The sequence below is a fragment of the Erythrolamprus reginae genome, chromosome 13, assembly GCF_031021105.1.
Source record: "Erythrolamprus reginae isolate rEryReg1 chromosome 13, rEryReg1.hap1, whole genome shotgun sequence".
Taxonomy (NCBI): domain Eukaryota; kingdom Metazoa; phylum Chordata; class Lepidosauria; order Squamata; family Dipsadidae; genus Erythrolamprus; species Erythrolamprus reginae.
In genome coordinates, this window is record NC_091962.1 from 10752137 (window position 1) to 10769820 (window position 17684).

At 43.2% G+C, this 17684-nt stretch overlaps 1 protein-coding gene across 1 annotated transcript; it reads right to left on the reverse strand.

Moving 5' to 3' along the window:
• Window positions 1-1819: 1819 nt before the first annotated feature.
• On the reverse strand, window positions 1820-15560 carry VEGFB (vascular endothelial growth factor B). The gene is given in 8 exon segments (XM_070766236.1): window positions 1820-2037; window positions 3696-3824; window positions 4859-4873; window positions 7344-7417; window positions 9811-10007; window positions 11308-11368; window positions 15490-15533; window positions 15536-15560. Coding segments are annotated over 8 exon segments (639 nt in total). The 3' UTR covers window positions 1820-1943.
• Window positions 15561-17684: the final 2124 nt, after the last annotated feature.

The following is a 17684-nucleotide window of genomic DNA, read 5'->3' on the forward strand; positions in this document are numbered from 1 at the left end:
TATGAATGGTATGTTTGTATGTATGTTTGTTTAGTAAATGGGGTTTTTAAATATTTTAAACTATAATTTAGATTTGTTATGAATTGTTTCATTTTGTTGTGAACCGCCCCGAGTCTGCGGAGAGGGGCAGCATACAAATCTAAATAATAAATAAATAAATAAATAAAATAAATAAATACATAAGTGCACCAGTGTGCCTTCCGTCCCCTGTCCAATTGTCTCTCCTTGATCTGATATATCTTTTCTTCCTTTCATATATCTTCTCCTCTATTTTTATATCTTTTCTTCTATCCTTTTCTTTATATATATTACTACATGTCTATTCTCTTCAATATGTATTGTGTATTGGACAAATAAATAAATAAAATGAAATAAATAAATAAACTCCCTCCAAATCAGAAATTGTCCCCAGCTTCTTGGACTGAGAGACAGACCGACTCTGAATCCAGGGGTTGAATGGACGAATCTGTTTATTTTTATTCATTTATTTGATCAAGCTTGTATTAGATATCAAATCCTCTTCAGAATGTGTGGGAGAGACAAACCTCTTTAACACGTTCCGAACCGAATAATGTGTTGAAGAGGTTGACCTCAACAGTTTCATCGTTACAGTCTTTTCCATTTGGCCCTTTTAGTGGTGGGATGGATCTTGAGTCTTTTAAGTTTGTTGATTAGAATATTAGAATATTATTTATTTGTCTAGTATCTATCGATTTCTATTTATTATTATTCCACATTTTGAATACTGTGTTCAGTTCTGGAGACCTCACCTACAAAAAGATATTGACAAAATTGAACGGGTCCAAAGACGGGCTACAAGAATGGTGGAAGGTCTTAAGCATAAAACGTATCAGGAAAGACTTCATGGACTCAATCTGTGTAGTCTGGAGGACAGAAGGAAAAGGGGGGACATGATCGAGACATTTAAATATGTTAAAGGGTTAAATAAGGTCCAGGAGGGAAGTGTTTGTAATAGGAAAGTGAACCCAATAACAAGGGGACACAATCTGAAGTTAGTTGGGGGAAAGATAAAAAGCAACATGAGAAAATATTATTTTACTGAAAGAGTAGTAGATCCATGGAACAAACTTCCAGCAGACGCGGTAGATAAATCCACAGTAACTGAATTTAAACATGCCTGGGATAAACATAGATCCATCCTAAGATAAAATACAGAAAATAGTATAAGGGCAGACTAGATGGACCATGAGGTCTTTTTCTGCCGTCAGTCTTCTATGTTTCTATATATTTTATTCCTATTTCTTCTATTCTCTTCTTTTTTAGATATATTTTACTATGAGTATATCCTCTATAACCTTCATTATATATTTACTATATGTATACCCAATATGACTCTCATTGTGCAATGGACAAAATCAATCAATCAATCAATCAATTAAATAAAAACAAATAAGGACACACACGGAATTGATGCCGGGTAGCAAGCCACGGTTTGTCCAAGAAGCCACGTTTATACACGTGAAGTCTTTGACTTGACAATCATTCACCCAGTAACCATCCAGAGTTACAACAGCACTGAAAAAGGTGACTTATGCTCAACCGGTCCTCACATTACGACCATCGCAATATCGCCACGGTCACATGCTCAACCGGTGTGTATTTACAATGATTGTAGAATCCTGGGGAGCACATGACCGCTATTTGAGACCTTCCCAACAAGCAAAGTCAATTGGGGGGGGGAGCTGTATTCATTTAACGACCACGTGATCCACTTAACAACCACCGTGGCGAAAAGGAAAGAAAGCCCGCCTCTCTCATTTGCATAGCGAAAGCAGAAATTGTGATACCATTGTGCCAACATAATCCTGAAATTAAACCTGTAGCCAGTTTTCGGGGAAGTGGGGGGAGGGTGCTCCCCACCCCAGCCAAACTAGTGGCTGGCCTTTGAGCATGTAAAGATTCACACCCAGCAGAGAACAGTGTCAATGCTCAGTTGGGCCTCCTTCTGGCCAGGATCTAGCCTGAATTGCTGGTTTTAATCCTTTTCGGGTGGATCGTCCTCGGCGCTTTAAACATCTGAAAGGACAAAAAAGATACCAAGCTTATTTTGATCAACTGGTTAAAATTTTGGAATTTTTAAAATTCCCTTTCCCTCCCCTTCTTCCTTCGGCAGCGACTGTCCTCTTCCTCCTCCTCCTCCTCCCCCCCAAATTCCGACCTTGTATTTATTTATTAATTTTTTTCAATAAATTTTATTAATTTTCATAAAATAGACAAAACTGACAAACATAACATTAAACATAAAAATGGGGTTGTATCTTCCCCGCTTATTCTAAAAGTAAAAATGTCAATACAGAAAAAAGAATACTTAAAAAAAAAATACTTAAAGTCAACTTATTATTATAAATGAAAAGAAGAAATTTGTTGGACTTTTTATAATAGGTCTTCATGCATGAACTAATTCTAACATAATTCTAAAATCTTATCCCTACTAATTCTAATATAACACTTAAATCATATCTCCACTAATACAATACTATTTTTTATTTATTTTTACTGTTAATGTTAATATTTCTTCTTGTTTATCCATATATACACTTTGTTCCATATTTCATAAAATTCTGTTTCTTCTTGATCTTTTAACCGTCTTGTCATCATATCCATTTCAGCGCAATCTAATATTTTTTTAACGACTTCCTCTTCTTTGGGAAACCTTGTATTTATTTATTAATGGGTTTGCACCGGACCAGGATATCTGCGAGACCGCCTTCTGCCGCACGAATCCCAGCGACCGGTCAGGTCCCAAAGAGTTGGTCTTCTCCGGGTCCCGTCGACTAAACAACGCCGTCTCGCAGGACCCAGGGGAAGAGCCTTCTCTGTGGCGGCCCCGACCCTCTGGAATCAGCTCCCTCCAGAGATTAGGACTGCCCCCACTCTCCTTGCCTTTCGTAAACTCCTTAAAACCCACCTCTGTCGTCAGGCGTGGGGGAACTGAAACATCTCCCCCTATGTAGTTTTAGTGCATGGTATGACTGTATGTATGTTTTTTTTATATTGGGGTTCTTTGCTTTTAGATTTTTAAATGTACAAGTGTTATTTTAGATTTTGAATTATTAGATTTGTCAATGTATGTTGTTTTTGTCACTGCTGTGAGCCGCCCCGAGTCTGCGGAGAGGGGCGGCATACAAATCTAATAAATAAGAATAAAAATAGTATTTGCTTTTACATTGATTCCTATGGGAAAAATTGCTTCTACTTACAAACTTTGCTACTTAAGAACCTGGTCGTGGAACGAATTAAGTTCTTAAGTAGAGGCACCACTGTATTTATGCGGAGAGGGGCGGCATACAAATCCAATAAATTATTATTATTATTATTATTATTATTATTATTATTATTATTATTATATTTTGGATGTTCAGTAATAGAAAATAGATAGGGAAATCGTATCTCTTGGAGGCGAGGAGAGGCCAGGCACCCTAACCCTGACCCTTAGTGTGAGTGATGTCAAGTTGGCCACCTTTAAGCCAGTCCCATGACCTTTAAGCCACCCTCTGTGGTCACATGATCCTCAAGCCACTCCCACCTGGCCGCATGGCTGGCAAGCCACGCCCACAAAACAAGCCACGCCCCACAGTGTGGTAGTAAAAAAAAAAAATTGCAGCCTTTCACTGGAGGGAAAGCCAGTTCAGAGAGAGGGCGAGAGATATGGAAGAGAAGTTGTGGGTTTTCACCTGCAAGTCTTGTCGCTGATTTTCATCCAACGGATCTCACAATCATCTCTATATCGCTGCTGACACACACATTGGCACGTCTTAGGATCTGGGCGCATTTCCTTGATCCGACATGGTGGACACGGAAGACTATAAGGAGAGGAAAATGACAGTTTAAGCCCCTGAAATGTATCCCGGTACGGATGGGACCGCCGCTTGCTGGCCTTTTAACCCAAGAAGGACTGTGCATTTTTCTTTTTATTTTTTTTTTTGCAAACACAATGGCCAAACCTGATCTAGGAGTACCTCCAGTGTGTGGCCACCTAATTCTGGATATGTGTAAATTGGGTTTATGGGATCTGTGGGAAGGGAAAGGGAAGAGGAAGGAGAGGGGAGGATAGGAAGGGAGGGAGGGAGGGGAAGGGAAGGAAGGAAGGAGGGAAGGAAGATTAGAAGGGAGAAAGGTAAAGGAAAGAAAATTGGAGAGAAAAGAAGGCAGAAAATGGAGGGAGGGAAGGAAGGAAAATTGGAGGGAGAGAGAAGGAAAGAAGGAAGGGAGGTTATAGGGAGGGAGGAAAGGGAAGGAAAAGAGGAAAGGAAAGGAAATTGGAGAGAAATGCAGGCAGGCAGGCAGGCAGGCAGGAAGGAAGGAAGGAAGGAAGGAAAGAAGGAAGGTTATAGGGAGGGAGGAAAGGGAAGGAAAAGAGGAAAGGAAAGTAAAGGAAATTGGAGGGAAGGGAAGGTAGAAAAGAGAAGGAGGTAGGGAGAGAGGGAAGGAAGGATTGAAGGAAGGAAGGAAGGTTATAGGGAGGGAGGAAAGGGAAGGAAAAGAGGAAAGGAAAGAAAATTGGAGGGAAGGGAAGGCAGAAAAGAGAAGGAGGGAAGGAGGTAGGGAGAGAGGGAAGGAAGGAAGGAAAATTGGAGGGTATGAGAAAGGAAAGGAAATAAAATTGGAGCAAAAGGAAGCCAGAAAAGAAGGAAGGAAAATTGGAGGGAAGGATGCAGAAAGGAAGAAAAAGAGAGAAGGAAATGATGGAAAAATTGAGAGAGGAGGGAGGGAAGGAGGAAGGAAGATAGGACGGAAGGATGGAAGGAAGGAAGGAAGGACGGAAGGAAGGAAGGATGGAAGGAAGGATGGAAGGACGGATGGAAGGAAGGAAGGAAGGAAGGAAGGGACTTCTTACCCAGTTGTTCTCCGTCTGAAAAATAGAAGAGAAAAATAATAAGAATTAGCAACTTGACAGCTGAAGGAAATACACCATGTCCCTAGATTTAGCAGCCCGTGCCTAAACATTTATCATCACTATTGATTTAAAACATTTGCTCTTAAGAAATCTCTTAAGAAGTCTGCAGCCAGCCTTCTCCGCCCAGATCTGCAACCGGCCACTTCAAAATAAATTACAACTCCAAAGTTTTTGGACAGCTGAACCCACCTGAACCCAGGATATACTTTAAAAGGAAGGAGCCGTGCCTAATTTTAATAGCTTGAGCAGAATAATAATAAACCCCCAAAGAGCACCTGCATTATTTTTAACAACCCTCCTGGACCGATAGCAAAGTTGTGCTGAATTCCTAAGCACCCATCCTGAAGTTAATCCTTTCCTCTTAATGCCTGACAGGATGGCTTCTTTTATAATATTATATTATATTTATAATATAATATTCTTTCCCCCTAGGCCTTTACAATTTATGCATGTTATGTTTGTTTGAAGGGATGTTTGGTTTTTTACAATAAGGGTTTTAGTTGTTTTAGTATTGGATTTATATGATATTTTTTATTACTGTTGTTAGCCGCCCCGAGTGTACGGAGAGGGGCGGCATACAAATCCAACAAATAGATAGATAGATAGATATCTACATATATCTATCTTATATATATCCATTGTAAGATAAAATACAGGAAATAGTATAAGGGCAGACTAGATGGACCATGAGGTCTTTTTCTGCCGTCAGTCTTCTATGTTTCTATGTTTCTAGATAGATAGATAGATAGATAGATAGATAGATAGATAGATAGATAGATAGATAAAATCAATCAATCAATCAATCAATCCAACATTGTTGAGACTTTGAAACCAGGTCTTTGACATTTTCCATGGATCCTCTCTGGCCTTATTATACCAGATGTCCCTTGCTGTCACCACCAGTGGACAAAACTTTTTTAAAACCATTTTTCTTTGATTAAGGCACCATATAAAAGGACCAGAATTCAAGCAGGCTTCTGCCCATTAATTCCGTAAGAACTGAATAATAGAATAACAGAGTTGGAAGGGACCTTGGAGGTCTTCTAGTCCAACCCCCTGCTTAAGGCAGGAAACCCTACTTTACCACTTAAGACAAATTGTTATCCAACATCTTAAGCACTTCCAGTGTTGGAGCATTCACAATTTCTGGAGGCAAGTTGTCCCACTGATTAATTGTTCTCACTGTCAGGAAATTTCTCCTTAGTTCTAAGTTGCTTCTCTCCTTGTTTAGTTTCCACCCATTGCTTCTTGTTCTACCTCCAGGTGCTTTGCAGAATAGCTTGACTCCTTCTTCTTTGGGGCAACCCCTGAGATACAGGAAGACTGCTATCATGTCTCCCCTGATCCTTCTTTTCACCAAACTAGCCATGCCCAGTTCCTGCAACCATTTTTAATGTATTTTAGCCTCCAATCTCCTAATCCTCTTTGTTGCTCTTCTCTGCACTCTTTCTAGAATCTCAACATCCTTTTTGCATTGTGGCGACCACAACTGAATGCTGTAGTCCGTGTGTGGCCTTACCAACGCCTTATAAAGTAATATTAACACTTCACGTGATCTTAGAAACATAGAAGATTGACGGCAGAAAAAGACCTCATGGTCCATCTAGTCTGCCCTTATATTATTTCCTGTATTTTATCTTAGGATGGATCTATGTTTATCCCAGGCATGTTTACATTCAGTTCCTGTGGATTGACCAACCACGTCTGCTGGAAGTTTGTTCCAAGGATCTACTACTCTTTCAGTAAAATGATATTTTCTCATGTTGCTTTTGATCTTTCCCCCAACTAACTTCAGATTGTGTCCCCTTGTTCTTGTGTTCACTTTCCTATTAAAACACTTCCCTCCTGGACCTTATTTAACCCTTTAACATATTTAAATGTTTCGATCATGTCCCCACTTTCCTTTCTGTCCTCCAGACTATACAGATGGAGTTCATGAAGTCTTTCCTGATACGTTTTATGCTTAAGACCTTCCACCATTCCTGTAGCCCGTCTTTGGACCCGTTCAATTTTGTCAATATCTTTTTGTAGGTGAGGTCTCCAGAACTGGACACAGTATTATTCCAAATGTGGTCTCACCAACTATATACTGTAGTGGGATCATAATCTCCCTCTTCCTGCTTGTTATACCTCTAGCTATGCAGCCAAGCATCCTACTTGCTTTTCCTACCGCCTGACTGCACCGTTCACCCATTTTGAGACTGTCAGAAATCACTACCCCTAATTAATAATTAATAATAATAATAGTAATAATAATAATAATAATAATAATTTATTAGATTTGTATGCCGCCCCTCTCCGCAGACTCGGTTAAAAACCACGGCTTAGCAACATGTAAAATGTTGATTTAATTAGAGAATCTGTGGGAACCTTGGCAGCTGGGCTCGACTGCAGTCATAAGGTGAGTTCTATTCTAAAGCCTTACCTGCAGGTACATTCCAGGTGTTCTTTAAAAGTCAGATACTTTACATATTGGTTTGAAAATTGCCGAACCAATACCTAGAAGAAAGGAATAAGAACATCTTCACTCGAAACGCCCAGGACTCATTGCTAAATGAAGACATAGTTACGTCCGGTAGGAAATTGAAGGAGAATTTGGCTAAAGCATACGATGAACTGTTGCATGAACTGGGCTTGGGTAGTCTAGGGTAGAGAGACACGAGAGGATCTTCCAATATTTGAGGGGTTGCTGCAGAGAGGAGGCAGGTCAGGTTATTGTCCAAAGCACCAGACAAGGAATAATGGATGGAAATTGAACAAGCAGAGATAGAGAGATAGAGAGATAGATAGATAGATAGATAGATAGATAGATAGATAGATAGATAGACAGACAGATAGATAGATGATAGATAGATAGATAAATAGATAGATGATAGATAGATAGATAGATGATAGATAGATAGATAGATAGATAGATGATAGATAGATAGATAGATAGATGATAGATAGATAGATGATAGATAGATAGATAGATAGATAGATGATAGATAGATAGATGATAGATAGATAGATAGATAGATAGGTAGATAGATGATAGATAGATGATAGATAGATGATAGATAGATAGATGATAGATAGATAGATAGATAGATGATAGATAGATAGATAGATAGATGATAGATAGCTGATAGATAGATAGATAGATAGATAGATAGATAGATAGATAGATAGATAGATGATAGATAGATAGATAGATAGATAGATAGATAGATAGATAGATGATAGACAGACAGACAGAGAGCAGACAGACAGACAAATAGATGGATGGATGAAGACAGAGAGAGAGAGAGATTAATTGAAATAGAGAGAGAGAGAGACAGATAAGAGAGAGATAATAGATAGCTATTATCTAAGTAAGTAAGTAAATGGGTAGAGGGAGAAGAGAGAGATAATAAGTAGAAAGATAGAGATGGAATGAGGAAGGAAAGAAGGAAGGAAGGAAGGAAGGAAGGAAGGAAGAATTGAAACCTAACTTCTCTGATGACAGGTGAGCCAGCTAAAACCAACAATCAACTAAGTTGCCTTTGGAAGTTTATTTACGGCATTTATTTATTTTATTTATTTATTCGATTTTTGTGCCGTCCTTCTCCTTAGACTCAGGGCGGCTTACAACATGTTTGCAATAGCCCTTTTTTTTTTAAACAGAGCCAGCCTATTGCCCCCACAATCCGGGTCCTCATTTGACCCACCTCGGAAGGATGGAAGGCTGAGTCAACCTTGAGCTGGTGATGAGATTTGAACCGCTGACCTGCAGATCTACAGTCAGCTTCAGTGGCCTTCAGTACAGCGCTCTACCTGCTGCGCCACCCTGGCTCTTTGGGAGAGCTTGTAGTTGTGGGTGCTTCATCCCTGGAGGCTTTCAGGAAGAGACTGGAACTGCCATCGGTCAGAAATGGTGTAGCCTCCTGCTTGGACGACTAGATCAGTGTTTTTCAACCAGTGTGCAACGGCACACTAGTGTGGCGTGAGACATGGTCAGGTGTGCCACGAAGCTCAGAGAGAGAAAGAAAACAAGAGAGAGAGGAAAAAAGAGAGAGAGAGAAAGAAAGAGCAAGAGGGAGAGAAAGCAAGCAAGCAAGGGGGAGAGAAAGCAAGCAAGCAAGGGAGAGAGAAAGAAAACAAGAGAAAGAGCGAGAGAGAGAAAGAAAGAGCAAGAGGGAGAGAAAGCAAGCAAGCAAGAGAGAGAGAAAGAAAACAAGAGAGAAAGAAAGAAAACAAGAGAGAAAGAAAGAAAGAGAGAGAGAGAGAGAGAAAGAGCAAGAGGGAGAGAAAGCAAGCAAGCAAGAGAGAGAGAAAGAAAGCAAGAGAGAGAAAAAGAAAGAGAATGAGAGAGAGAAAGAAAGAGAGAGAGAGAGAAAGAGAACAAGAGAGAGAGCAAGAGAGAGAAAGAAAAGAGAGAGAGAGAGAGAGGGAGGGAAGGTGGGAGAGAGAAAGGCATAGAGGGAGGGAGGGAGAGAGAAAGAGAGCAAAAAAGAGGAAAGAAAGAAGAGAGAAAGAAAGAGGGATGGAGAGATAGAGAAAAAAGAGGAAGGGAGGGAGGGAGAAATAGAGCGAAAGGGAGGAAGAGAGAGAGAGAGAGGATTTTTTTGTCCAAACTTTTTTTAGCCGCGCCCCCCCCCACCCCCCAATGTGCCCCATGGTTTTGTAAATGTAAAAAATGTGCCACGGCTCAAAAAAGGTTGAAAATCACTGGACTAGATGACCTGCAAGGTCCCTTCCCTCTCTGTTAATCTGAAACTATCCCAGATAGTTTAGCCTGGAGGCTAAAACCTACGATGAACGGTTGCAGGAACCGGGCACGGCTAGTCTAGAGAAGGACCAGGGGAGACGGTCCAATATTCGAGGGGCTGGCCCACCACGACCACCATTCTGCACCCCTCTCCCCACTTTACCTCCAAGATGACTTCTCGGGAACGGCTGGGCACGCACTCCCAGGTTTCGTCCGAGCAGCATCCCTGGCAGCGTTTGAGGGCCACGCACCGCGGGACCACGATGAGGCTGCTCAGATCCGAGTGTTCTTCCTTGACAACCACCATGGTCTCCATGGGCTGGCAGAAGCTGTGGTTGTAGACCTCCAAAAAGGGGATCGCTGATGGGGGTGGGTGGGTGGGAGACACATCCAGGGTTTTAGCTGGTTCGCCTGTCATCTTCCTTCCTTCCTTTCTCCCTCCTTTCCTTTCTTCCTTCTTTCCTTGCCTCTTTCCTTCTTTCCTTCCTTCCTTCCTTTCTCCCTCCTTTCCTTTCTTCCTTCTTTCCTTGCCTCTTTCCTTCTTTCCTTCCTTCCTTTCTCCCTCCTTTCCTTCCTTCCTTTCTCCCTCCTTTCCTTTCTTCCTTCTTTCCTTGCCTCTTTCCTTCTTTCCTTCCTTCCTTCCTTTGTTGCTTGCTTCTTTCCTTCCTTCCTTCCTTCCTTCCTTCCCCTTCCTTCCTTTCTTCCTCCTTCTTTCTTTCTTTCTTTCCTTCCTTCCTTTCTCCCATCTTATCTTCCTTCCTTCCTTCCTTCTTTCCTTGCCTCTTTCCTTCTTTCCTTCCTTCGTTGCTTGCTTCTTTCCTTCCTTCCTTCCTTCCTTTCTTCTTTCCCTCTTTCCTTCCTTCCCCTTCCTTCTTTTCTTTCTTCCTCCTTCTTTCTTTCTTTCCTTGCTTGCTTCTTTCCTTCCTTCCTCCCCCATTCCATTATCTATCTATTATCGTCTCTTTATCCATTTACTTGCCAACACACCTAGAGATCTATTATCTCTCTCTTTTCTGTCTCTTATCTGGCAAGGAGGGTGGGGGCAGTCCTGATCTCCGGGGGGAGCTGGTTCAAGAGGGTCGGTGCCGCCACAGAGAAGGCTCTTCCGCTGGGTCCCGCCAGACGACATTGTTTAGTCGACGGGACCCGGAGAAGGCCAACTCTGTGGGACCTAACTGGTCGATGGGATTCATGCGGCAGAAGGCGGTTCCGGAGATATTCTGGTCCGATGCCATGAAGGGCTTTATAGGTCATAACCAACACTTTGAATTGTGACCGGAAACTGATCGGCAACCAATGCAGACTGCGGAGTGTTGGTGTGACATGGGCATATTTAGGGAAGCCCATGATTGCTCTCGCAGCTGCATTCTGCACGATCTGAAGTTTCCGAACACTCTTCAAAGGTAGCCCCTAACTTTCATTGTGTATTACTGTGCATTGAACCGACTAGCTACCTAGCTACCTAGCTAACTAACTAACTAACTAACTAACTAACTAACTAACTAACTAACTAACTGAACAAACAAACAAACAAACTTATGCCTTTGGAGTTGAATGAAGACGGCGGGAGTGTGATTCCAAGCCCATTGAAGGATGGAAGGAGGCAGGTGTAATGGCAGGGGAGGGTACCACTTCTTCACTCCCCCCACCCCATCCTTACCTTTCATAGGTTGCAGCATCTTCGCAAATACCACCCCCTTTTTCTCAGAAGGAAGCATCGTCTGTCAAAGGAAAAAAGCAGCAGGAAAAAACCCCCATCAGAACCTATTTCAATGGGCCAAAACGGGAGAATTTTAAGGTGTTTTTTAAGACCCTGTGAGTCAAAGGTGGATTCCTCCCAGTTCGGACTGATTCACCTGAACCGGAAAGCTGGTGATGTCACAACGATATCACAGAACTGGATCAGTCGGTGCCAATCTGTGGGAAGGAAGGAAGGAAGAAAGGAGGGAAGGAAGGAAGGAAAGGAGGAAGGAAGGAGGGAGGGAGGGAAGGAAGGAAGGAAAGAAGGAAGGAGGGAAGGAAGGAAGGAAGGCAGGAAGGAAAGAAGGAAGGAGGGAATGAAGGAAGGAGGGAGGGAGGGAGGAAAGGAAGGAAGGGAGGAAGGAAGGAGGGAAGGAAGGAAAGAAGGAAGGAGGGAGGGAAGGAAGGAAGGAATGAAGGAGGGAGGGAGGGAAGGAAGGAAGGAAGGCAGGAAGGAAAGAAGGAAGGAAAGAATGAAAGAAGAAAAGAAGGAAGGAGGGAAGGAAGGAAGGAAGGAGGAAGGAAGGAAGGAAGGAAAGAAGGAAAGAAGGAAGGAGGAAAAGAGGGAATTTATTTATTTATTTATTTATCTATTTATCTATTTATCTATTTATCTATTTATCTATTTATCTATCTATCTATCTATCTATCTATTTATTTATTTATTTATTAGATTTGTATGCCACCCCTCTCCGTAGACTCGGGGCAGCTAACAACAATAATGAAACAACATGTAACAAATCTAATATTTAAAATAATTTAAAAAACCCTTATTTTAAAAAAACCCAAACATAAACACAAGCCTACCATGCATAAATTGTATAGGCCGAGGGGGAAGGGAATACAGTATCTCAATTCCCCCATGCCTGACGACAGAGGTGGGTTTTGAGGAGCTTACGAAAGGCGAGGAGGGTGGGGGCAATTCTGATCTCTGGGGGGAGTTGGTTCCAGAGGGTCGGGGCCACCACAGAGAAGGCTCTTCCCTGGGTCCTGCCAAACAACATTGTTTAGTCGATGGGACCCGGAGAAGGCCAACTCCGTGGGACCTAACTAGTTGCTGGGATTCGTGCGGCAGAAGGCAGAATCCCCGAGGAAGGAAGGAAGGAACGGAAGGGAGGGAGAGAGGGAGGAAAGAAAGAAAGAAAGAAAAAAGAAAGAAAGAAGAAAGGAGGGAGAGTGGGAGGAAAGAAAGATGGAAGAAAGAAATTAGGACGGAAAGAAGGAAGGAGGGAGGGAGGGAAGGAAGGAGGGAGGGAGGGAGGGAAGGAAGGAGGGAGGGTGGGAGGGAAGGAAGGCAGGAGGGAAGGAAGGAACAGAAGGGAGGGAGGAAAGAAAGAAAGAAAGAGAAAAGAAAGAAAGAAGAAAGGAGGGAGAGTGGGAGGAAAGAAAGATGGAAGAAAAAAAATTAGGAAGGAAGGAAGGAAGAAGGGAGGGAGGGAAGGAAAGAAGGAAGGAAGGAAGGAAGGAGGGAAGAAGGAAGGGGGAAGGAAGGAACAGAAGGGAGGGACGGAGGAAAGAAAGGAAGGATAGAAAGAAAGAAAGGAAGGAAGGAAGGAAAGAAAGAGAAAAGAAAGAAGGAGGGAGAGTGGGAGGAAAGAACGATGGAAGAAAAAAAATTAGGAAGGAAAGGAGGGAGGGAAGGAAAGGAGGGAGGGAGGGAGGGAAGGAAGGAAGGAAGGAAGGAAGGAAGGAAGGAAGGAAGAACTGATTTGGAAGGGACCTTGGAGGTCTTCTACTCCAACCCTCTGCTCAGCCACCACCACCATTTCAGACAAGTGGTTTCCCAAACTCTTCTTAAAACCCTCCCATGTTGGAGCACTTACAACGTCTGCAGACAGGTTGCAACAAAACAGCAAGACCAGTGCAAAGGAATTCCACCTCATCCTGCCACCCTCTTTCTCTGGGATTCCCACGGGTGAAGGATGCCGGGGCAGCACCGATCCAAGAACGAGATACGTTTGGCTACTCTGACAAAAGCTGGTCAGCGCATAAGAACTGGCATCTCTGCCAAAGGGGAGGGAATTACGGCCAGGGCGCCGCGACCGAGATTTGCACCAACCCCAAGGGGCTGACCCAGCTGTGCCAGGGCTTGGCATCTTTGCCCAAACATCTCTAGCTGCATAGCTAGAGGTTTAACAAGCAGGAAGAGGGAGATTGTGATCCCCTTATATAGAGCCCTGGTGAGACCACATTTGGAATAATACTGTGTCCAGTTCTGGAGACCTCACCTACAAAAAGAGATTGACAAAATTGAAGGGGTCCAAAGACGGGCTACAAGAATGGTGGAAGGTCTTAAGCATAAAACGTATCAGGAAAGACTTCATGGACTCCATCTGTAGAGTCTGGAGGACAGAAGGAAAAGGGGGGACACGATCGAGACATTTAAATATGTCAAAGGGTTAAATAAGGTCCAGGAGGGAAGTGTTTTTAATAGGAAAGTGAACACAAGAACAAGGAGACACAATCTGAAGTTAGTTGGGGGAAAGATCAAAAGCAACGTGAGAAAATATTATTTCACTGAAAGAGTAGTAGATCTTTGGAACAAACTTCCAGCAGACGTGGTTGATAAATCCACAGTAACTGAATTTAAACATGCCTGGGATAAACATATATCCATCCTAAGATAAAATACAGGAAACAGTATAAGGGCAGACTAGATGGACCATGAGGTCTTTTTCTGCCGTCAGTCTTCTATGTTTCTATGTTTCTATCTCTCACTCCGCGCATGCCATTTGGAAAAATCGCCTTCCATTGAGGACCTGTATACTGCAGGCGTCAAAAAGAGGGTTGTGGAAAATTATTTATTGATCCCTCGGATCTTGGACGTAAACCTCAAAACGTCCCTACAGAGCCCTGCACACCAAGACAACTAGACACAAGGACAGTTTTTCCCCGAACGCCCTCACTCTGCTAAACAAAGAATTCCCTCAACACAGTCGGATTTTTTACTAAGTCTGCACTACTATTATTACTAGTTTTTTCTCATCATTCCTATCATCCTTTTCCTCCCACTTAGGACTGTATGACTGTCACTTGTTGCTTGTATCCTAAGATTTTTTTTATTAATATTGATTGTTTCTTCATTGCTTATTTGACCCCTATGACAGTCATTAAGTGTTGGACCTCATGACTCTTGACAAATGTATGTTTTCTTTTATGCACACTGAGAGCATCTGCACCAAAGACAAATTCCTTGTGTGTCCAATCACACTTGGCCAATAAAGAATTCTATTCTATTCTATTCTAAATTCCACTCCACTCCTCTTCTCTCCTATTTCTCTTCTATATTCTATCTATTCTACTTCTACTTTTATTCTATATTTTATTCCATATTTTATTCTATTCTACACTACTCCTCTTCTTCTATTTCTCTTCTATGTTCTATTCTATTCTACTCTCTATCTAAATCTTATTCCATTCTGTGATATTCTATTCTATTCTACTTTACTCTACACTACTCTAATTCTATTCTATATTATATTCTGCTCTACTTCTATTTCTATTCTAAATTTTATTCTAAATTTTTATTCTATTCATTCTACTCTAATTCTATTCTACTCTATTCTACTCTAATTCTATTCTATTCTATTCTACTCTAATTCTATTCTACTCTACTTCTATTCTATTCTAATTCTATTCTACTCTAATTCTATTCTATTCTATTCTACTCTAATTCTATTCTATTCTACTCTACTCTAATTCTATTCTATTCTAATTCTATTCTACTCTAATTCTATTCTATTCTACTCTAATTCTATTCTATTCTATTCTATCTACTCTAATTCTATTCTACTCTAATCTAATTCTATTCTACTCTAATTCTATTCTACTCTAATTTTATTCTGTTCTACTCTAATTCTATTCTATTCTACTCTAATTCTATTCTATTCTACTCTAATTCTATTCTTCTCTACTCTAATTCTATTCTTCTCTACTCTAATTCTATTCTATTCTATTCTACTCTACCCTACCCTACCTTACTCCACTCCACCCCACTCTAATCTACTCTATTCCAGCAGGGGAAGCTACACTTACCCTGGGCAAAACCCCTGGCTTTCCCCCCACAGCCTCCTGCCCGGCTCCCCGATGCCCATCTCCTCACCGTTGGTGAGCAGGTCGGCAGCGTCCAAGCTGCCGTGGAGAGCAGCAGAGGAGCCCACGCAGCGTTCTCATGGTCAAGGGCCCAGGGCAGAGCAGTGGGGGTCTTCAGAAAGTCCCCCCCACCCTCTCACCACCGAAGGGAGCCAGCTGGCTTGGGTCCAAGGCCCGGCTAGCTGCCCACTGCTGCTGCTGCTGCTAGGCAGCCTGAAAGAGAAGCCGCCTGCAATTCTCCTCCTTTCTAATAATGCAGATTTTTTTTGTAAAAAAAATAAATAAAAATAAATAAAGCTTAAGGTTTCAAGGGCACAGGAGATGTGGGAGCTGTGTCTTGCCTTCCTCTGTTTAGTTTAGTGGGTTGGGGGGGCAAATGATTCCAGGCGGGGAAAGGACGCAGCATTCCTCCCTTACGAACAACAACCCTGCGAAGTGGTGAAAGAGAGAGAGAGAGGGAATGGCGCAGTCAGCCAGCTCGCTTTGGTGAAACTAGAACTCAGCGTCACCTGGTGGGGCAGCCCAAAGTCACCCAGTTGGCTCTCAGGCCTAAGGCAGGACTAGAATTCACCGTCTCCTTGTGATTGGCCCAAAGTCATCCAGTCAATTCTCATGGTTAAGGCGAGACTAGAATTCACCGTCTCCTGGTGATTGGCCCAAAGTCATCCAGTCAACTCTCATGGCTAAGGCAGTACTACAATTCACCGTCTCCTGGTGATCACCCCAAAAGTCGCCCAGTCAATTCTCATGGCAAAGGCGGGACTAGAATTCACCTTCTCCTGGTGATTGGCCCAAAAGTCACCCGGTCAATTCTCATGGCAAAGGCGGGACTAGAATTCACCGTCTCCTGGTGATTGGCCCAGTCACCTAGCCAGCTCTCTCCCAATCGGCTTCCATGCGTTAGGCAGGACTAGAGCTCCCCGTTTCCTGGTGATTGACACAAATTCCCTCAATCGGCTTCCATGCGCAAGGCATGCTAGAGCTCCCCGTCTCCTGGTGATCAGCCAAAAAGTCACCCAGCCAGTCCTCATGGCTAAGGTGGGAACTAGAACTCACCGTCTGGATTGTGAGTGTGCTTAGGCATGTGCAGAGTGCTTTCCCATCCCACTGAGATTCTCCTTATTAGCTGGCCTGCAGCGCTAAAATAAAGTGGTTTTTTTCAAGATCCGGCCGTGACCTCATTTCAGCCACTGGTCGAATGGGTTGGTCCCACTAAAACGGAGCAAATTGTATTTAAACGGAATTTTTACACTCAACTCGCCTTATTTATCACTTTCATGTGGCGTTTTATTCCATGTCTGTAAGCCGATCGGACTAGCTTTGGCTGAACTGAACGGCATATAAGTTTGATAAATAAATAAAATACAGTGGTACCTCTACTTACAAACTCAATTCGTTTGGTGACCAGGTTCTTAAGTAGAAAAGTTTGTAAGAAGAAGCAATTTTTCCCATAGGAATCAATGGGAAAGCAAATAATGTGTGCGATTGGGGAAAGCACAGGGAGGGTGGAGGCCCTGTTTCCTCCCAGGAGATTCCTAGAGAGGCCCCACGGAGGCTTCTCCCTGCCTTTTCCGGCCTTGTTTCCTCCCAGGAGATTCCTAGAGAGGCCCCACGGAGGCTTCTCCCTGCCTTTTCCGGCTCTGTTTCCTCCCAGGAGATTCCTAGAGAGGCCCCACGGAGGCTTCTCCCTGCCTTTTCCGGCCCTGTTTCCTCCCAGGAGATTCCTAGAGAGACCCCACGGAGGCTTCTCCCTGCCTTCTCCGGCCCCGTTTCCTCCCAGGAGATTCCTAGAGAGACCCCACGGAGGCTTCTCCCTGCCTTTTCCGGCCCTGTTTCCTCCCAGGAGATTCCTAGAGAGACCCCACGGAGGCTTCTCCCTGCCTTTTCCGGCCCCGTTTCCTCCCAGGAGATTCCTAGAGAGGCCCCACAGAGGCTTCTCCCTGCCTTTTCCGGACCCGTTTCCTCCCAGGAGATTCCTAGAGAGGCCCCACAGAGGCTTCTCCCTGCCTTTTCCGGCTCTGTTTCCTCCCAGGAGATTCCTAGAGAGACCCCACGGAGGCTTCTCCCTGCCTTTCCCGGCCCTGTTTCCTCCCAGGAGATTCCTAGAGAGACCCCACGGAGGCTTCTCCCTGCCTTTTCCGGCTCTGTTTCCTCCCAGGAGATTCCTAGAGAGGCCCCACGGAGGCTTCTCCCTGCCTTCTCCGG